Genomic DNA, 22,252 nt, shown 5'->3' on the forward strand with positions numbered 1-22,252 from the left:
TGACAAGGCAAGAGGTCATGATCTACAGCAGGGGTTCCAAACTGGAACACCTTCCTTAGGAGGCAAGGCTACAGCATCTGGGGCTTTTAAGTTTAGAAAAGAGGAGACTAAAGGGAGACACGATAGAGGCTTATACAATTATGCATGGACTAGAGAGAGTGGACAGAGATAACTTTTTCTCCCTCTCTCACAACACTAGAACCAGGGGTCACCCCATGAAACTGAAGGCCGGGAAATGTAGGACCGGCAAAAATACGTACTTTTTCCACAAAAGAAATTAATCTATGGAATTCTCTGCCACGGGATGCGGTGATGGCCACTAGCTTGGATGTCTTTAAAAGGAATTTAGACAAATTCATGGAGGACATGTCTATCAATGGCTACTACTCCTAATGGCTATAGGCCACTTCAAGCCTCTGAATACCAGTTGCAGGGGAGAAATAGCAGGAGAGGAAACATGCCCTCAGCTCTTGCCTGTGGGCCACTGTGTGAAACAGGATGCTGGACTAGGCAGGCCTTGGGCCTCATCCAACAGGGCTGTTCTTATGCTCTGTTCAAACCCTGGGCCCCCAGATAGGGTTGAACTACAACTCCCATCATCCCCAGTCACAATGGCCTTCAGCTATGTAGCAGTACAGTTAATTCAGCTTGCTAAACAGTATCAGTGTGTTGTGTTTTCAAACATGGAGGCGCGCGCACACACACGCACACACGCACACACACACACACAGAGTCACTCAAGGGGGGCCACCCAGAAAGGCCCGTCCGCAGCAGGTCAGTGCAGTGTTTCATCACCGAGCGGACTGTGTGAGTTACTCACGAGGCAAAATTTCTTGCGCATGTTTTGAGGCCCGGGAATGACTCACAGGAGTCATTCCATAGCTGAAGAAATGTATAGCAGGAGAAGTGGTAGACTTTTACCCACTCCAATCTCCTCCAAACCTTGTGTGCTTAATTCCTTTTAAAGTGAAAGTGTAACGTTCTGCTGCAGCTTAAGCAGAGAACTTCTGGTTTCTAGTCAAGTATGAATGGAAAAGAACAAACACGGGCAACATAATTTAAGGGATCTGCTGCCCTCTGGAGGCCAATGCCTACTGAAAGCTCCAGAATGAAAACCCATCTGATTTGCCCGGATGATGCTGTTTTGCAGAAAGATATACAGCCAAGAGAGCGAATGTGTGGTATAGTGGGCAGAGTTGGGCCTGGAGGGAGAGGAGAATAGACCTGGGTTCAAATCCCTGCTGGGCAGGCATGGACGGGCCACTCCCTTTCTGGCAGCCTGAAGGCTGTTTCAGGGATAAGAGGGAATAGAGTCCCCAGGCACACCACACTCTGCTCCTTGGAGGAAGGACAGGATACATGCACTCAACCCTAACCAACTGGGGACCCCAACAGGTCAGAGGACCCGCCTTCCGACTGCCAGTACACCTTTCCCAAATGCTGAGAGAACATTGCCTCTCCGACTCAAGAACAACAACAGGCAAGCGTCACTCCTGCCATAAATGAGCCACTGGCCAACCCTGCACAACCAGGCCCTGCCATCTCTCACACCCTGCCCCACCTCTGCTGGAAGCCCCTTGTCCTCTCTCTCTTCACTTCATGCCCAGTTTGTCCTGCCTACCTACAGAGACCTGCCCAGGGGCAAGGAAGCAACACCGTCACAGTACACAGAAATCTAGCATGAGGATGACCGCACCAGAACCAGCTCCCAAGGATCAGCCACGGCAGAGGGTGTGTCACCATCCCTCCCGGTCATCCAAGCAAGGCTGGATTAGACACACTGACTGTTCAGCACATGGCAGTTTAAGCATCGTCTTGAGGTAGCCGTTTGTATCATGCAATTTCTGGGAGTCAGGATTCAGGAAACCAAACCATACCAAAGAGGAAAGCGTGTGGAATTGGGTGCCTACCTGACAGCCTCTGCCACGTTGTTGGAAGTGTGGCCTGATAAAGCGTCGTGCAAGTTACGGATAAAATAATCTCGGTATTCTTCAGGAAGTGCCATGAATGTTCCACCCATGACAATGAATTCCACTTTGTCCACGCTGTGACCCAGCTGTTTCAGCTGCAAAGATAAGATCAGCCCATGAGACAATCGCCTTTGTATCTTTTAGGAGGCAGAAAGATGAGGAAGGTATAATGGGAGCAAAGGCCATCAGTAAACCCCAGTTTAAAAGAGAGAGAAAGAATGACGAACGAGAAGCAGAGAAGGAAGGCAAATGTGGCTAGCTTCTTGTGTGTTTTAGCAACTGTGAATTGTCCCTCTTCCATGCCAAAGAAAACGATAAACATTTCTCAGAAGCAAAGAGAGTCTAAACAGCAAACAAAATTAAAACAGTGTCTTAGTACCGCAAGTGAAAAAAAGAGACATCCCAGATCACCCAAACTGGCATGTATTTACTTAAAATATTTATATCCCAGTTTTCCAGGGTGGTCCATGCAGCTTACATTCAACAGTTAAAAGTTAAGCACACACAGAGAGACACAAATGCAAGATATGATCCTAAGGTGCACACACACAGTGCAGGTTTATGGCCAGCCCCTCTTTTGCCTTACTAAGTTTCTCAAGGTTTGGCTGAGAGCTGCTGAAACAGAAGAACAGAATAGCCCTTTTCCCGGCGGGTAGACCGGGCCTCCGGCAATTGGTGCCCTTTGCGGCGTGCACATGCGCGCACACAAAGCCTCAGTAGCCGGCAGAACTTCATAGAGAGAGGAGCTCTGTTCGGTAGCTCCTCTCTTTGTTTTCAATGGCAGAATCGGGTGAGGACTCGGGCGGGCGGGCGGGCGGGCAGCTGGGAGGGAGGGCTGGCGGGGGACAGTAGCAGCAGCCGCAGTGGTACCATCAGTTTGGGGCTTAGTCTGCTCGCGGCGGGGGGGGGGGCGGCTGGTTTCCAGCGCCCCGTTATTCTGTAAAATACGGCCTCTGGAGGGGGCAAAGAGGCGGGAGGGGTAAGCAAGCCCTCCCCGCCCTAAAAGGAAGGCCCCTCTTCGGTGCCGGTCCGGACTGCTCCGGACCGTGCACATCCCTACCCAATATGCATCACTTTACACTTATTAATACTGAACCGCATTTGCCATCTTGTTGCCCTCTCACCCAGTTTGATCCTTTAGTAGTTCCTCACAATTATTTATTATTATTATTTCTTGTTTACACAGTCAGGCAGGTGTTATTGACTGGTTTGTTTTATCCAGACATCGAGTCCTTCCCAAGGACCTGGGATGGCGGAATCTTATTGTCAATGTTGTTGCTGTTGTTATTATAGATATCGTCGCAGAATATAGGCTGTTCCCAGTAAAACTGCTTTTTTTAATTGGCTGATGGTGATTTCTGTGGCCCCTATGGTGTTGAGGTGCTCTTCAAGGTCTTTTGGGACTGCACCCAGGGCGCCAATGACCACTGGGATGATTTGGGTCTTTTTCTGCCACAGCCTTTCAATTTCCATTTGTAGATCTTTGTATCTGGTGATTTTTTCTATTTCTTTTTCTTCTATTCTGCTATCCCCTGGTATTGCTATGTCGATTGTTTTGACTTGTTTTTCTTTCTTCTCGACTACAGTGATATCTGGTGTATTGTGTGGCAGATGTTTGTCTGTTTGTAGTCAGAAGTCCCATAATATTTTTACACCTTCATTTTCTACCACTTTTTCAATTTTTTAATTATTATTATCATCATTATTATTATTTTACATTTATCTCCCGATCTTCCTCCAAGGAGCCCAGAGCGATGTACTATATACTTAAGTTTCTCCTCACAACAACCCTGTGAAGTAGGTTAGGCTGAGAGAGAAGTGACTGGCTCAGAGTCACCCAGCTAGTTTCATGGCTGAATGGGGATTTGAACTCAGGTCTCCCCGGTCCTAGTCCAGCACTCGATTTCACTACCCTAAATAGTTCGGTGTCATCTGCAGATTTGGCCACTTGGCTCCTTACCCCAACTTCTAAATTATTTATGAATAAGTTAAAGAGCACCGGTCCCAGTACAGATCCCTGGGGGACCCCACTTCAAGTTCTTACTTCCCTCCATTGTGAGAACTCTCCATTTATACCTACCCTCTGTTTCCTTTCCTTCAGCCAGTTGGCAATCCACACATGTACTTGTCCCCTTATCCCATGACTGCTAAGTTTTCTCAAGAGTCTTTGATGAGGAAGTTTGTCAAAAGCTTTTTGGAAGTCCAAGTGTACTATGTCAACTACGGATGTGCACAGAACCGACGGGAAGCGGTTCAAAGGTGGAGGGGATCCCTTTAAGGGCTGGGGAAGGGGCTCTTACCCCTCCCATTGTGTTTCCCTCGCTGGCGCTGCACTTTAAAAGGGCCCGGCGGGGTGGCAGCCTACTTCCCTGCTGCCCCATTGCCTTGTCAGATCGGAAATGCTCTGAAGTATCCGGACCATCTGCGCACGTCGAGCACTTCCGGACCGAGGAGGCAATGGGGTGGCAGAGAGGTATGCTGTCGCCCCAGCAGATCCTTTTAAAGTGCAGCGCTGGTGGGGGAAATGGGGCAGGAGGGGGAAGAGCACCCTCCCCAGCCCTTCAAGGGATCCCCCTCCAACTTTGAACCACTTCCCGTCGGTTCTGTGCACATCTGTAGTTGACTTAGTACACTTGGACTTCCAAAAAGCTTTTGACAAATTTCCTCATCAAAGACTCTTGAGAAAACTTAGCAGTCATGGGATAAGGGGACAAGTACATGTACATCCCCCTCCACCTTCCAACCAGCCGAACTGCTGGTCTTTCAAACCTGTTCAGAGGCCTGTAAAAGGGCCTCCAAACAGCTCATACAGATCCCTCATGTCGACTGGATCGCCCTTATCTACATGCCTGTTGACACTCTTGAAGAACTCCAAAAGGTTGATGAGGCAAGATTCACCTTTGCAGAAGCCATGCTGGCTCACTCCCAGCAAGACCTGTTCTTCTATATGCTTAACAATTTTATCCTTGATAATGTTTTCCATTCATTTACCTGGAACAGACATTAAGCTAACTTGCCTGTAATTTCCCGGATCGCCCCCGGATCCCTCTTTGAAAATCGGTGTTACACTGGCTACTTTCCAGGCCTCTGGTACAGAGCCCAATTTCAGGGATAAGTTACGTATTTCTGCAAGGAGGTCGTCGGCATTTCACATTTTAGTTATTTAATTGAGTTTCTTTAACAGAAAAGCAATATAAGATCCAGGGCACATGTGACACCACTGATCCTCTGCTTTCTGGCCTTGATGAGCTACGAAACCCTAAAAAGCCCGGGCGCGCCACAGACAAGCTAGCAGACTGCTTCTTCATCCCAGCCTCCCTCCAACATGACTGCCAAGAAAGACCTGGGATACTTGTGCAGTTTTACCATCCATGAGCCAAATCAGGTTCAGGAAGGCATACGGGGGGCCCTTTCAGGGGCTGCCCCTCACCTTCAGATTTCTCTTCCCCTTAGAAACTCAACAGAGTCTGAACCTGGACGTTTTCTATAAGAGATGTAGTGATGACCTATTCAGCTGGCTTGGGGTGACTGGGTGTATGGGAGGAGAGGGTAGATCAGGGGTCCCCAACTTTGGGTCCCCCGATGTTGGACTACAACTCGCATCATCCCCAGTTACAATGGCCTTGGTTGGGAACCCCCGGGGTTGAATGATAACAATCTTTATCTGCATGGCCACCCCATAACCATTGTTCCCCCATAACAATTAGCAAACCCTTAAACACCCCGAACTTTTGGCTGATGGCCAAGAGACTGCTTTGTCCTTTCTGGTAAAGGCAGCAGAGACATCACTGTTACCCAAGCCGTTCTCTCCCTTCGACTGCAAAGCACGCTTTTTGAGTGCAGTGCCGAGGCCCTAGAGAGAATTATCGTCACCAACTTAGGCGGAAAACTTATTTTCAAGATGTTGGCAACAGAGAGCTTGTATTATTAAGCAGTCAGTCATCATCACACACTCCTGTCAAAGCAGATCTTTACCTGTTCAACTCGGTGTCTGGTCTGAAGATACGGGTCGTATCTGGCACGAATGGCCCTCATCGAAGTTGGCTACAGGAAACACATTTAACAAGAATGTATTCTTCGATATACTAGATGCAGGCAAGCCAGTGAGAACGTCCACGTGTCAAAACACACCACGCCACCTTATTTACACCTAAAAATACTAGGCAGCAAGTTCACTGTGACAGGGTGTGTGCAGCCCATGCTCCCACCAATGTCCCTATTCACAGGCGATATTTCGTTGAGACTGCAACTTCGCCACAAGCAAGCTCCACCTAGTCAGCAATTCAACAAGTCCCAATTACCTTTGCACATCATCGCTGGGCAAAATAATCTTATTGTAAAAAACCCTGAAAATTCTGTTGTTGGTTCAAATGCAAATGATAACAAACAGGATCTATAGGAGACAGTAGGCCCATTCACATGTTATGTTCAACACTTGTACAATGAGTGTACAGTGTACACAGGGACAGTCATTCACATGTTATGCTGAACACAGGTACCAAAGTTCACTTCCTATCTGTGCCATGCATCTGAAGGGCCTGTATGCAGGCTGACTTTCAGCCACACCAACACATGTACGAGTGCACAGACATCTGCACACTTGTACCATCTAATATCTGAATCGGGCTAGTCAGCTGAAAGAACATGATGCGGGCCTGCCAGGTGGCCAGTCCAGTGTTCCCTCTAACAGGGATGCCCAGATGTTGTTGACTACAACTCCCATAATCACCAAGCAAAGGCTATTGCAGCTGGGGATGCTGGGAGTTGTAGTCAACTACATCTGGGCATCCCTGTTAGAGGGAACCCTGGGCCAGACTAGCGCTTTAGATGGCGCAAGGGCATCTAGGCAGGATTGCATCATGGATGAAGGTATCTTCCAAGCAACTGATGCTAGGCCTGGCTTCCATCCAGTTCGTGTAGAACCAGGGTGGGGAACCTTGGCCCTCCAGCTGTTCATGAACTACAACTCCCATCATTATTGTGGCTGGGGATGGTGGGAGTTGTAGTTCATAAACAGCTGGAGGGCCAAGGTTCCCCACCCCTGGTGTAGGAGGTAGTGGCCTGCCTCTCTAGCAATATATTTCTAATGTCCTCCTCAGAAGTCAAGGAGCTGGATTCTGTAGGATCCCCATTGCACGTTGAAGTCATCTGGAGAGGTCTGTCTCCAGTTACCACCGGTGCATCTGGTGGCTGCTCAGAACCGGGCCTTCTCTGTAGCGGCTCCTGGCCTCTGGAATACCCTCCCAGCAGATATCTGCAGTTCAGGCTCGCTGTTGGCCTTTAAGAGAGCCCTGAAAACGTACTTGTTTGGCCTGGCCTTCCAGAGTTTTTAAATTGTTTTTAAGTATTTTAATTGGTTTTAAATGGATTTTTAATTGTTTTTAATATTGTTTTAAACAGCGAGTTTTAAATGGTGTTTGTTTTTACAGTGGGTATTGAAAAGAATCACCCCCTTTGATAGACCTTAAATTCTGGTTCCCTTACATCCTGAAATGAAAACACAAAGAAAATTCCCTTCACCAGCTGTACTTATCCAATGCAACCTATAACATCCAACTGAAAAACATCACAATTACAGTCCAGAAAAAGTGTCAGAAACAAAAAACAAGAATTACTGAGATTGAAAAAGGATCACCCCACCCCCATGTCAATATTTTGTTGAACCACCTTTTGCTTTAATAACAGCCTTGAGTCTGTTGGGATACTTCTCTATCAACCTTGCACATCTAGAAGGAGCAATATTTGTCCACTCCTCCATACAGAACTGTTCAAGTTCGGTCACATTGGATGGTAGGTGTTGGTGGACTATCTTCAAATCTCCTCACAGATTTTCTATGGGATTTAGGTCTGGGCTCTGACTGGGCCACATGAGGACGTTCACTTTTTTCTCCTTCAGCCACTGTGTGGTCAATTTTGCTGTGTGCTTCGGATCGTTGTCATGTTGAAAGGTGAATCTTCTGCCCATCCTCAACTGTCTGGCAGAGGGTAGCAGGTTTTCTTCCAGAATCTGACAGTATTTTGCCCCATCCATTTTTCCTTCTACCCTAACGAGAGCCTCAGTCCCTGAGGTAGAGAAACACCCCCACAACAGGATGCTGCCACCTCCATGCTTCACTGTAGGTATGGTGTGTTGTGGATGGTGAGCTGCGTTGGATTTACGCCAGGTGTACTGTTTGGTGTTGAGGCCAAATAGTTCAATCTTGGTCTCATCTGACCATAAGACCTTTTTCCATTTGGCATCAGAATCTTCAAGGTGCCTTCTGGCAAAGCTCAAACGAGCTTTAATGTGGCCTTTCTTGAGAAGTGGCTTTCTCCTTGCGACCCTCCCGAACAAGCCACATTTTTTCCACAACACACCATACCTACAGTGAAGCATGGAGGTGGCAGCATCCTGTTGTGGGGGTGTTTCTCTGCCTCAGGGACTGAGGCTCTCGTTAGGGTAGAAGGAAAAATGGATGGGGCAAAATACCGTCAGATTCTGGAAGAAAACCTGCTACCCTCTGCCAGACAGTTGAGGATGGGCAGAAGATTCACCTTTCAACATGACAACGATCCGAAGCACACAGCAAAATTGACCACACAGTGGCTGAAGGAGAAAAAAGTGAACGTCCTCATGTGGCCCAGTCAGAGCCCAGACCTAAATCCCATAGAAAATCTGTGAGGAGATTTGAAGATAGTCCACCAACACCTACCATCCAATGTGACCGAACTTGAACAGTTCTGTATGGAGGAGTGGGCAAATATTGCTCCTTCTAGATGTGCAAGGTTGATAGAGAAGTATCCCAACAGACTCAAGGCTGTTATTAAAGCAAAAGGTGGTTCAACAAAATATTGACATGGGGGTGGGGTGATCCTTTTTCAATCTCAGTAATTCTTGTTTTTTGTTTCTGACACTTTTTCTGGACTGTAATTGTGATGTTTTTCAGTTGGATGTTATAGGTTGCATTGGATAAGTACAGCTGGTGAAGGGAATTTTCTTTGTGTTTTCATTTCAGGATGTAAGGGAACCAGAATTTAAGGTCTATCAAAGGGGGTGATTCTTTTCAATACCCACTGTAAAAACAAACACCATTTAAAACTCGCTGTTTAAAACAATATTAAAAACAATTAAAAATCCATTTAAAACCAATTCTTTTCAATACCCACTGTATGCCTTTTAAAAGAACCTTTGGATGAGGCAGTCTATACATTATTTATTATTTAACACATTTGTATCCAGCACAAAACCCAGTCTCTGGGCGGTTTACAACAAAACAATAAAAACAGCAAATAAAAAGGTTAAAACATTACAATTTAACGCTTAAAATGTTAATACTATTAAAAACACAGTTAAAACAGTATCTAATTAAAAACCTAGGTGAACAAATGTGTCTTGACTGCCTTTTTAAAAGTTGTCAGAGATGGGGAGGCTCTTATTCCAGCAGGGAGTGTGTTCCAAAGCCTCGGGGCAGCAATGGAGAAGGCCCATCTAAATGTGACAGATATCACATTTAGGCTCCATCTAAATGTGATACATAGATACATTCTCTTGAAGCAGAACAAACAAGATCTTTAGGCCAGTACCTCATATCCAGTGTAAGACTGCGTTGAATACTCAAAGTCAGAATCAGGACCTCCAGGGCAGTATCTAAGAAACAAGATGACACAGTTTAAAGGCCCAGTTTCTTCCCGAAAGGAGAAAAGCAAGAGTCAGTGCGGTGCAGTGGTTAGAGTGGAGTGTGAGTGTGTGTGTGTGTGTGTGTCAAACTCGGGCCCTCCAGCTGTGTTGGCCTACAACTCCCACTGCCACTCTGGGATCCCCATGGCAATGGGGCCTCCCCATGGCAATGGGGCTGCCCAATATGGTGGATTTACTAGCTTCCTCAAACACCTCCAACCCCAGTCTCAGTGGCCAGGAGCCAGGGACGATGGGAGTTGTAGGCCAACCACAGCTGGAAGACTGCAGTTGGACACTCCTGGGTTATAGTGTCAGACTAGGAAGAAGCCAAGGTCAAATCCCCACTCAGGCATGAAACCCACTGGGTGACTCTGGGCCAGTCACTTATCTCTCAACCCAACCTTCCTCACAAGATCGTTGTGACGATAAACATTAAGAAAAACTAGGTACACCTTCCTGGGCTACTTGGTCTGAAGATTTCAAGCAAAAAGAGTCAACATTGAGGAGGGGTTTCCCAAGCCTGGGTGCCCAGGCGCTGTTGGAATACCACTATCATGTCATGGCCTTCAGGCATTGCAGCCGAGGATGATGGCAGATGTAGTCTGACACCTGGGGACCCCATGTTGGGAACCCCTGCCCTAGAGAACACCCCCACACACATTTGGGCGAGATCTGAGAAATCCCATGGTGGCAGAAACCAACAGGCCTACTCACACGCATATGTTTCCCGTGAAGTTAATGTGTGGACATCTGTGTGGCTTGCACATGACGGCCACAACCGCAATCTGAAAGACGGAAGCAAGGCAGAGAAGTCATCCCACTTTATGCATTCTGGTACGCGAGAAAGAGACACAGAACCTTTGGTGGCCGTCCAGACTAGGCTACTCAATAATGCCACTCAGGAGTCACGGGAAAGGAATGCTTCATTCCAAGAGGATTACCCAGGAGCAATTTAAGTCTGGTTGCCGGCCACTGCACTTAGAAGCAATGGAGAGGGCCATCCACACCAACCTCCCACCCAGTGGCTTAGTGAGGGCTTTGGTGGCCCGTGGCCCCACGGGCAGCATTCCCACAGGGGCAGCTGAGGAAGTCATAGGATGCTGCCTTCTACTGATTCAGTCCCTTGGTCCATCTAGCTCAGGGTTGTCTACACAGACTGGCAGCAGCAGCTTCTCCAAGGTTGCAGGCAGGAATCTCTCCCAGCCCTATCTTGGGGATGTTGCCAAGGAGAGAACGTGGAACCTTCTGCACGCAAGCAGGCAGGCGCTCTTCCCAGAGTGGCCCCATCCCCTAAGAAGAATTTCTTACAGGGCTCACACACATCATCTCCCATTCAAATGCAAACCGCAGTGGACCCTGCTTAGCAAAGGAGGCAGTTCATGCTTGCGACCCCAAGACCAGCTCTCCTCCCACCCAGACCCTTGTCTGAAATCTGGAGAGCTCCTGAGGGTCAGAGCAAACAATCCCAGCCGAGACAAACCAGCAGCCTGACTCAATGGGGCTGCTCACACGATCAAGGGTAGGGTAGAAGACACCCCCTACCCTAGTCTGGGAGCTGGGCACACGCACCTGATATACGATGGAAAACAAGGTGGGAGGCGCCATCCGTGACTGTGTGCTTGGCAGCACCTAGACTGGAGGGCTTTTCTCCCTGCCTCATTCCAGCCTGGGTACAGCTGTGGGGTAGGAGGGAGCCCCCCGACCCATCTGCTGCGGAGCACACAGTCTTTGGGGGTGCCACCAGCCGAGTTTTCAGCTGACAGATGATCAGATATTGGCAGCACGCACAGCTCCTCAACCAAGGTCAGAGGGGTCTCCTCTTGGTCGTGGGAACTGCCCTAATGTAAGGCAGTTTCCTGTGTTTGTATGGATGCTGGTTCCCACACACTCCACAGAGAACTGCAAAAGCAGGAAGGCTCTCGTCCAAGGCAGGGCTGCTCAACTCCGGCCCTCCTGCAGATCTTGGCCTACAACTCCCATAATCCCTGGCTATTGGCCACTGTAGCTGGGAATTCTGGGAACTGTAGTCTGAAACCAGCTGGGAGTGGGCCTAAGTTGGGCAGGCCTGGTCCAAGGCTACCCTGCACGACATCACTGCTTCAGGAATCTTTTACTCGGACATCCGATTCACGAAGAAATGTCTCTCGCGACTGTCCAAGATCTCATCACATTTTCACTGCATGCGTGTCTGAGCGCGGATTTTGCACAGAAGTTTGACACCACTGCAAGACAACACACAGCTTGCTGCCCAAAGGAACCAGGGGCTATCAAGAGGCAGGATGGATTACAGTCTCCTCATTGTAGCAGGGTCAGAATTCATTTCCCTGCAAATGAATAACTGACCAGGATGTGGCTTTGGCAAAACCAGAGACTGGCTCCAGACATTTCAGTGACTGGGGCAGGGCATCTCAACAGCATCCCCCAAGGCGATGAAGGTATAATGAACATACTGGTCATTTGCTGCCCTTTAATGAAACACAGGAAGATAGGAAGCTGCCATATACTGAGTCAGACCATTGGTCCATCTAGCTCAGTATTGTCTTCACAGACTGGCAGCAGCTTCTCCAAGGTTGCAGGCAGGAATCTCTCTCAGCCCTATCTTGGAGATGCTGCCAGGGAGGGAACTGGGAACCGTCTCCTCTTCCCAGAGTGGCTCCATCATCCCCTGAGGGGAATATCCTGCAGTGCTCACACTTCACGTCTCCCTTTCATATGCACCCAGGGCAGAGCCTGCTCAGCCAAGGGGACAAGTCATGCCTGCTTCCACAAGACCAGCTCTCCTCTCCTTCTCCTTGGAAGCATCTCTGGGTAGAGATGGGAGAGATTCCTGCCTGCAACCTTGGAAAAACCGATGCCAGTCTGTGTAGACAAGACTAAGCTAGATGGACCAAGGGTCTGACTCTTTATAAGGCAGCGTCTTATGCTCCTAAATATTAGCCACTGGCAGAGGTTGGATTCGCAGGTGCCCCTTGAGGGAGGGAACTGTGGGGCACACTCAAAACCACTTAATGCAGATCCTTTAACCCTTTTTTTACCTTCCCGGCTATATTCACATGTGCTTGTGGTACCTGAACAATGTGTCACCTGAAGGAGAAGGGCCAGCCCTTGGCACAACTCACTGGTTTTGGTGATCGGGAGGTTCTCCTGCCCCACTCCAGTCACCTTCCCCGCACCTGCCATGTTTCCCACATGAGAAGTCCCCAGCGTCTCTAGCACACGAAGCCCCGTCTCCCAGGTCTCTGCTCGACTACGCCACTCACCCCACTCGCTGTGCGGATGGGCTTGGCTTTGAGCTTGGGGACCAACACTTTGCGGTACTGGGGGGGCACAGCAGCAATGATGTCCACCAGGCGAGGCTGGGCCGAAAGTCCGTACTTTGCCGCTGTCTTTGTTTTGATCCTGAAATGGGAAGCAGAGCAGTTTAGTCGGATTCGATTCAGGTCCTTCCCAGCTGTGATCGAGGCCACATTGAAGGGACTCAATCCGACAGCTACACTCTAGGGCAGGGATGGGGAACCTTGGCACTCCAGCTGTTTTCGGACTACAACTCCCATAATCCCCAGCCACAGAGGCCAATAGCTAGGGATTATGGGAATTGTAGGCCAACATCTGCAAGAGTGCCAAGGTTCCCCATCCCTGCTCTAGGGCGCTCACACGCTTGTGTGCAGTGGGTGGCGAGCGAGCAAGGACGGGGGCCCAACACCCCCTGGAAAGCACACACGGCAGGCAGAGCCGTCCGGTCATCCAAAGCAAGCGCAACACTTTGGAAGCAAGGTGCCGCCGCCACACATCCAAACCGGCCCTCGGCACTTTCACTCAGAAGGAGTGGACAGGACCAACTTCCAGTTGAGTGCAGGACTGAGCGATTAAGGGTGCACCGTGAACCAGCCCTAAGCTGCTTCAGAACAGCACAAAACAGTAACTATACAAAACGCTGAACACACTTATAAGCTGAAGCAATCTCACTGTCAATACTTAGGAATTTATTTACTCCCCCAATAGTCAAGAGGGAATTATGGGTGCAGAATTGTGATCCAGTGGCTTACCCACGGTCCCTGGCATGGTGAGATATTTTGTTTTGTTTAAGGGATTTTAATATTTTCTTAGTATGCTTAAGAGTTTTAAGATTTGTTCTATTTGCTTATATTAAGATGTTACATTAACTGATTACTAATGTAATTCAAAATAAAAAGGTAGCCCTGAGTTCTAGGCTGCTTGTGCTTTCTCTTTTTGGACAGCAGGCAAGCAACTGGATCACGATCCAACAACTCATAGTTCTCTTTTGGCTGTTGGAAAAAATGGGGACACATGAATTCCTACCATCATTCTTTAATGTGCCACTATTCATTGTATTGTAGCTCTAGATGCAGGATGCTCTGTAAAAAAAATCTGGATTCCTGAGAATCTTGGCTTTTACCTCTTTATAATAAGTTTCTAGTCCTCGTGACTCTGGAGATGGATTAGAACTTATAGTGGTCAAAGAAGTGAATTTGTGGGAATTCATTAGCCAGTTGTGCTAAAAATCTAATTCTCCACATCAGAACAAGAGAGCTCTCTTTTGTTGATGCAGAGGACAACCAACTGGCGAATGTAACCCTGCTAACTCAGCCAAGAGGCACATGAAGGCACACTTCTGTCTAGCAGGGGGAGAGTAACTGTCCCTATTCAAGCCAGCATTGGGTCCCTCCAGTGGCTGTGGCCTTGTTTCCTGCTGCTGAGGTTTTTAGTCTCTGTGTTATGACCTGTGGTTACAACAATAAACTTATTACCTACTCCTGAGCTATGGCACGATTGAAGAACTGGCTCACATAATCTCCTCACTATCTCTGCAGCTCCTTCAGCCCTGTCCATTTCGAGGGGAGAGGCTGGGACCTGGACTGCCAGGGTCCCGAAGACTCTGCCGATGAATGGAAGGGCTGCTATCTTTACCACCAGCCTGCCCGAAGTTCACCTGAAGCTGCTTCCGCCCTCCTGTTCTGGGCGCCACGGCGGGCAGAGAAGCCAGGGAGACGGCAGCCAGCCAAACTTACTTGTTTAAGTGGACATCTCTGCCCTGGTCGTGAGCCTCAATGAGCTGTTTGATGACATCCGCGATGGTCATCATCATCAGCTCTGCTCGGCTGAGCTCGCCTGGAACAGAAAGGAGAGGCTGTCAGGAGCCTGCACAGAGAACCGCTTCTCAGACATACAAGCAAACAATGCAGTCTGGCCTGGGAAGGTGAGGGGTGGGCGGTGTGGGGTGTGAGGAGAAGACGACAAGGGAAGCACACCTTTCCTTTTTATGCAATGCAGGAGTTAGGAAATATGTTCACTGCAACCTCCCCTGCACCACAGCCCCAACCGTAGCTGTTTTTAGCAGCAGAAAAACACACCAGGAAATCCATCCCAGCTCTCCCCACACAAGGGGTAGTTTGTTTTGCACGGCTGGGAATGACAGAAGTCCCAGATTTTTAGGCACTCACATGACCATGTATCTGAGAGGTCTCCTTCCAGAATGAGAAGGAAAGTGGAGCAGAGAAAGGGAATTCCATCGCAGATTAGACAGATCCAGTCTCTGTGCATGTTGGGCGAGGCAGGAGAAGAGCGGCGTTACTTCGTTTATTTATTTTCGCATGTCTATCCCGCTCTTCCCGCAAGGAGCCCAGAGTGGTGGGCGTGGTTATGCTTATCCTCAAAACCACTCGGTGAGGCAGCTGAGGCTGAGCAGTAAGTGACTGGCCCCGAGTCGCCCAGTAACCAACCCGGATCTTCCGGCCCTAGTCCCTCACTTTCACTGCTACACCCCGCCGGCTCTCCGGAATGAAAAGTGTTTACGCTTTTGGCAGGAGATGGGGGCTGAGGGGGAAAGGCAGACTTGCCCCAAACCTTCTGGAGGTTCAGAGAGGCATGTTGGGGAGGAGGAGAGACAAGTTAGCTGGGGAAGGTGGGAAGAAAGTAATTATCAGGTACCTTCAGACTGAACCGTGAAGAGAAGCAGGATCCAGAAGCAAGCACCTCACCTATCCCACCCCCAAATTTTCAGGGATGTGCACGGAACCGGGCGGGGGTGGTTTGAAGGCAGGGGGGAGCATCTTTAAGGGTGGAGGAGGGTGCACTTATCCCTCCCTCTGCTTTTCCCTTGCTGGCACTCCATTTTTTCCAAGTCCATCAGAGTGGCAGCATACCTCCCTGCCGCCCCATTGCCCCCTTTACCGGAAGCAACTGGAAGTATCCAACGCACCGACGAGTGCACACACAGCACGAATTTGCACGCCCGTGCCAGGAGTGAGCAGGTGCGTCAGATACTTCCGATTGCTTCCAGTAAAGGGAGCAACAGGGTGGCAGGGAAGTACGCTGCCGTCCCGATGAATTTTTTAAAAATGGGAGCACCGGCGGGGGGGGGGGGGAGGGAGGGAGGAGTAAGTGCACCCTCCCCCACCCTTAAAGATGCACACCCCCACCTTCAAACTGGCAGAACCACCTGCCGTTCAAAGCAGTTTGGAGGCCCGTAAAGGGCCTCCAAACCAGTTCCATGCACATCCCTAACTGTAACTAAGCCGAAATGTACGTGACTGAAGTCAACACACATTCTTAGGTCTGCCATAAGAATTCTGCTTCCCTTCCCCGGCTGCCTCTCCTTGTGTCATTTTAGATTGCAAGCCCCTTTGGGGCACAGACTGTTCTCTTACACTTGGTAAACTGGTGGCACTTTCTCAGCCCACCTCACAAGGTTGGGTTTTTTTAAAAAAAAAATCAAAAATCTTAGTTTTTAGCTTTTTAAATAATTTGAGATTTTAAAAGCTGATTCTGATTGGGGTTTTAGCTTAGATGTTTAACATGTTTAAGTCTGTGCTGGTCTGGGATCGTAATAAAGGAACTGATTGAACTTGTTTAATTTGGTTAATAATTTTATTAGTCTGATTTTATATTGTAATTATTTGATACATATTGTGAGCCACCCTGAGAAGTAATGTAGTGAAAGAGGTATAAATATTTTAAATAAATAAAATTGTTGCGAGGACAAAAGTTGGGGTGGGGAGAGACCCTGGCACACGGCCCCGAACTTGCGAAGAGAGCTGGTCTTGTGGTACAAGTAAAGTGTGCCATCGAATCGGTGTCATAGGAAGCTGCCCTATACTGAGTCAGACCCTTGGTCTATCTAGCTTAGTATTGTCTTCACAGACTGGCAGCGGCTATTCCAAGCCTACAGGCAGGAGCCTCTCTCAGCCCTCTCTTGGGGAAGCCAGGTGTCGACAGCAAGCATGAATTGTATCCTTTGCTAAGCAGGCTCTGCCCTGGTTTGCATTTGAAAGGGAGACTACATGTGTGAGCCCTCTGGGGAAAAGAGCCGAATGCTTGCCTGCAGAAGGTTCCAAGTTCCCTCCCTGGCAGCATCTCCAAGATAGGGCAGAAAGAGACTCCTGCTGCCTGCAACTCTGAAGAAGCCGCTGCCAGCCTGGGCAGGCAATACTGAGCCAGAGGGACCAAGGGTCTGACTCGGTAGGAAGCCGCTTCCTAGGTCCCTGCTTGGAGGAAAGGCCGGCCGCAGGTGCCCCTACAAAGAAGCGCAGCACGAGGAAGGCAGCCTCCTTACCTTTCCTCTTCGGCCTCATGGCGAGTTGGCGACCCCGCGCGTCTCTCTCCTGCGGGCCAGCTGATGCCGCCACTCGCGGGCCTCCCTGCCTTACGACCCCGCCGCAAAGGAGAAGGGCGGAAGTCGGGAGCCAGCGCTTCGGTTCGGCATCACTTTCCCTTCTCGAGCCGACACTTCTTTCCGGTGCAACTGAGCATGCGCGTATGCAGTGGTAGCGCATGCTCAGTAGGACCAAAGGAAGTTGCTCTGCGTTTTCTGCCCACAGCTCCTCCCAGCTTTGCTTACCACCTTATTCTTCAAAACGCGATTACGCGAAGAGAAGAGACACATCCAAATTCTGCCGCAAAGAAAAAAGCGGGTCGCGTTGCATGTGTTGTTTTGCAGCGAAAAAGCTCTGAGAACCAAAGAGGGAAGGACCCACAACAGAGGGATTTGAAGTGATGCCTGAAGAGCGGGCTCACTCCCTCCGTGGGTGGAGGAGCAATCTCGCAGGAGCAAGTCCTCTTTCTCTTGCACGGCGCCGTTTTGAATGGCTCCTCTGTTTTATTGAACTCCAAGCTGCATAAACACGAGCAGCCTACAGTTTTCCTTCTGCTTTCAAAATACTCTTAGGCTGCATTTTTTCTTGGATTTTTTTTAGCAATATAATGCAATTTATTTGAGAGCGTATCAATGAGTCCCCGGCAGCGGAGGGTCGCCTGAACGCCCCCTGTCGGCGAGCAGGCCTCTCTGCACGCCTGCTTGCGGAGTTGCTTTCCAAGGACTTCTATGAGGTTCTGAAGTCCGAGGCAGATGCCCGCCAGGATGTTTTTATGCACGTTCCCAGCCCTTCTGGTTGGGGGCATCAGAGACAGCATGCAGGCTGCAGTCGACACCATTTCTCGTCATTTTCTTTCTCCCAAGGAAATCACTCTCTCCTGCCTTCAACTGCAGTACAGCCCCAGGAGGGCAAGGCACTTTTTGGAAGCCGGGTGCTTGCCCCCCCTGCCCCTCCTCTGGAGCCACCCTTGACTGATGCATGCTTACTCGGAAGTAAGCCCCAATGACGTCCATGGGGCTCACTTCCAGGGAAGTCTGCGAAGGGGAAGGGACTGCCACAGTCAGTCCTGTGGTGCATGGTTGCTTGGAAGCCTGTCCTATTGCGGGGGAGTCACAGCAGGAGAGAGAGAGGGCATGCCTTCAGCTCCTGCCTGTGGGCTTCCCAGTGGCATCTGGTCAGCCACTGTGTGAAACGGGATGCTGGACTATAAATGGGCCTTGGGCCTGATCCAGCAGGGCTGTTCTTATGGATTTCAGTGGAGCTTACTCCCAGGTAAATGTTCACAGGGCTTGTTGCCTTGCACACCGAACCCTATGCCTGTTTATTCAGAAGTAAGCCCCACTGAATTCATTGAGTGAACATGCCCAGGCTCACCCTGTGGGATTTGCTGAGGCTCCATGCACACAAAAGGCCGATTTGTGCATCATATGTGTTGCCGCTCGCTGCTTGACAACTGCGACACTGTGATCACGTGTCTGAAATGGGCCGTTGTGACCATGACACAGGCAGAGCTTTCATTGCAGGTCACACCACCACCATGCGTGCGCAGCCAGGCTTTTCAGGGAGGTGGTTCACACACCCAGTGGCCCACCATCTCTTGTGCAATGACCCGGTGCAGGAGACTGAAGTGATGTGTCTGAGTCTGGCCTGAAGCTGCGCCCTGCCCTATCGGTGGGCCTTTCCAGACAATGATAAGCTGCAGGATGTTCAAAGCTTTCATGCAAGCTCCAGGCATGATCGCACTCCCCATTCTCATGCTGCTGCAGGCTTTTCCCTCCTTCTTCCTTGCACGATCTTACTCACTGTACTCACACTAAGCAGGGACCTGGACCTCGCACAATTTTTGCAGCCGCAGCACTGGCCAGCTCCGGCACTCTGAGAATCACCCACCTTTTTTCCTTTCCTACTTTTTTTTGTGGCGACTGGAGGAAAGGGTGGGTTCTTCTTGGAATGCAAGAGATGATTGGCAGGTGGCCCTCTGGAAACCATGCAAGGTCCCTCCTTGATACCATGTGTATGTCAGTCAAACTCTTTTGCATGCAATGTAAAACCTTTTTCTTTTTTTTTTTGCTGAGGTTTCCACAGCACCAGCAGAGGGAGATATTAACAAATCCTGTTCTTAGACTAAGGTTTTGATTGTTTATTTATTTATTTCCTGCCCTGGGAAGGAGGAAATCTAATTCCCTTCTCCTGAGGAAATTGACTCATGGTGGACAGCTCATCGAAAGTGTCAACTCAATGTGCGGCAGCTGTGAAAAAGGCCAATTCCATGCTAGGGATCATTAGGAAGGGGACTGAAAATAAAATGGCTAATATTATAATGCCCTTATACAAAACTATGGTGTGGCCACACTTGGGAGTACAGCGTACAATTCTGGTCACCACATCTTAAAAAGGACATTGTTGAACTGGAGAAGGTACAGAAGAGGGCAACCAAGATGATCAGGGGCCTAGAGCACCTTCCTTATGAGGCAAGACTACAACACCTGGGGCTTTTTAGTTTAGAAAAAAGACAACTGCAGGGAGACATGATAGAGGTCTATAAAATCATGCATGGTGTGGAGAAAGTGGAGAGAGAGAAATTCTTCTCCCTCTCCCATAACACTAGAACGAGGGGTCATCCCATGAAACTGATTGCCGGGAAATCTAGGTCCAACAAACGGAAGTACTTTTTCACACAACAAATAATCAGCTTGTGGAATTCTCTGCCACGAGATGTGATGACAGCCAACAACCTGAATGGCTTTAAGAGGGGTTTGGATAACTTCACGGAGGAGAGGTCTATCAATGGCTACTAGTCGGAGGGCTACAGGCCACCTCCAGCCTCAAAGGCAGGATGCCTCTAGATACCAGTTGCAGGGGAGTAACAGCAGGAGAGAGGGCCTGCCCTCAACTCCTACTGTAGGCTTCCAGCGGCATCTGGTGGGCCACTGTGTGAAACAGGATGCTGGACTAGATGGGCCGTGGGCCTGATCCAGCAGGGCTGTTCTTATGGTCTTAATTTTTCTCTAGTAGCAGTAGGCATTCCCATCCAGTGATATTTTCCCAGATGCAGCAGGTAAGAATATTGCATGTGTTAAATTCCACACAATTTATTGAGGATCCTATTGTGTTTTGAAAAACAGGAGCTGACCTACAGTTCTGATTTCTATGCACACAAACCTGCAGGGGGTCCTGCAGATCTGCAGAGCAGAACCACAGACCTGTTTCTGAAGGCACAAGAAATGTGTCAAGTGGAGACAGGCACAGTGGCGGTGCAGTGGAGTGAATCAACCTATTTCCCCAGACCAAGTCTCTGGATTGCTCCACAGTGCAGCTGCCAATGCATCCTGACTGCACAACTGCCTCAAAGAACATGCATGCTTTTGCTGGTGGATTTTCATATGATTTTTATTTTTTTTTTTATTATTATTATTTGCTTTTATCTGATTCTTCACATGGTTTGGGCTGTTTCTATAGGTCATGGTTTCTGCTGGTTTTATTGTTGTATGCTGCTTTGGCTACTGTTACATATAAAGAGCAATATTGGTAAAGAAAAGAAGAAACACTTATCCAGGGTCATTTATGCCTCGGAAAGGACCATAGGAAGCTGCCTTCTACCCTTGGTCCATCTAGTTCAGCCTTGTCTACACTGATTGGCAGCAGCAGCTCTCCAAAGTTTCAGACAGGAGATGCTGCCAGCAGGGAGGGAACCTGGGACCTTCTGCAAGCAAAGCAGATGCTCTGCCACTGGGCTACAGCTAGGGATTTTTTATTTATTTATTTTTACATTTCTATACCGCCTTTCATTAAAAGAAAACCCCAAGGCGGTTTACAAAAATTAAAACATACAATAAAAGCAATAAAAACACCAAGCAATAAAAACACCAAGCTAAAAACATATCAAACAAGCATAAAAAACAAGACGACAGATAAAAACACACAGAAGCAGCAGTAAAAACGATTATGTAAAAGCCTGGGTAAAAAGCCAAGTCTTTACAAGCTTTCTAAAAGCCGTGATGGAGTCTGAGGAACGAATGGCCACTGGGAGAGCATTCCAGAGTCTAGGAGCAGCCACAGAGAAGGCCCTGTCCCGAGTGCACGACAGCCAGGCCTCCCTCATTGTCGGCACCCGGAGCAGGGCCCCCTCGGATGTCCTCGTCAAGCGGGCAGCAACCCTTGGGAGCAGGATGTGCATGGAACCGCGGCGGGGAGGGTCGAAGGCGGCGGGGGTCTATCTTTAAGAGCAGGGGAGGGGGCACTTGCCCCTCCTGCCACGTCCCCCCCGCCAGCGTCTGTGTTTTGCAAAGCGCATTGTGGCATCAGCGTGCCTCCCCTGCTGCTCCGTTGCCCTCATCTTCCGGATATGACCGGAAGTCGCCGACGCGCCTCCGAACCGGTTCTGTGCCCATCCCTAGCTACAGTCCCATCCTCTGTGAACTTCCAGACCTGACTAGTTGATGTGCTTTACGTAGAGATGTCTTTGAAGTTCACATTTGATTACATGTTTAATCTAGTCAATCTGGTTTTAATCCTTTTCATTCTACGGAAACTGCTTTCATTTCTATTGCTGACACACATTCTTCAGTATCCAGCATATTCTCCTAAACCGTGTTGTTTTCTTTTAGTTCTCTTGTTGGGTCATTCTTTTGCTTTTGATCCCATTAATCATACACTTTTGGGGGTCATCTTTTCATAGATTTAGTTTCTGGGATCTTATTCTTCCTGAGTTTTCTTCATATCAGGTCATTTTGCTTTTATCAGTGAGTTCGTCTCAGTCTCATTTCCTCAGTGGAAGTGTTACCCAGTGGGGAGTAAACATGCAGAATGTCCCAGGTTCAATCTCTGGTAAGGTTTAGGGGTGTGCACGAACCATAGGAGAGGAGAGCTGGTCTTGTGGTAGCAAACATGACTTGTCCCCATAGCTAAGCAGGGTCTGCCCTGGTTGCATCTGAATGGGAGACTTGATGTGTGAGCACTGCAAGATATTCCCCTCAGGGGATGGAGCCGCCACTCTGGGAAGAGCAGAAGGT

General features: G+C 49.0%; 1 protein-coding gene across 1 annotated transcript in view; it reads right to left on the reverse strand.

The window, feature by feature from the left end:
• The window catches only part of ELP3 (elongator acetyltransferase complex subunit 3), a 119,165-nt gene extending 101,796 nt beyond the window's left edge, over positions 1-17,369 (reverse strand). The window contains exons 1-7 of the mRNA XM_053249380.1: positions 17,201-17,369; positions 14,658-14,757; positions 12,888-13,026; positions 10,342-10,412; positions 9,534-9,597; positions 5,946-6,014; positions 1,911-2,065 (exon numbers count right to left, since the gene is read on the reverse strand). Of these exons, the coding sequence (XP_053105355.1) occupies positions 1,911-2,065; positions 5,946-6,014; positions 9,534-9,597; positions 10,342-10,412; positions 12,888-13,026; positions 14,658-14,757; positions 17,201-17,219 (617 nt within the window). The 5' untranslated portion in view covers positions 17,220-17,369. The remainder of the gene's footprint in view (positions 1-1,910; positions 2,066-5,945; positions 6,015-9,533; positions 9,598-10,341; positions 10,413-12,887; positions 13,027-14,657; positions 14,758-17,200) is intronic.
• Between the last annotated feature and the right edge of the window lie 4,883 nt (positions 17,370-22,252).

This window comes from Hemicordylus capensis, chromosome 1, assembly GCF_027244095.1.
Source record: "Hemicordylus capensis ecotype Gifberg chromosome 1, rHemCap1.1.pri, whole genome shotgun sequence".
NCBI lineage: Eukaryota > Metazoa > Chordata > Lepidosauria > Squamata > Cordylidae > Hemicordylus > Hemicordylus capensis.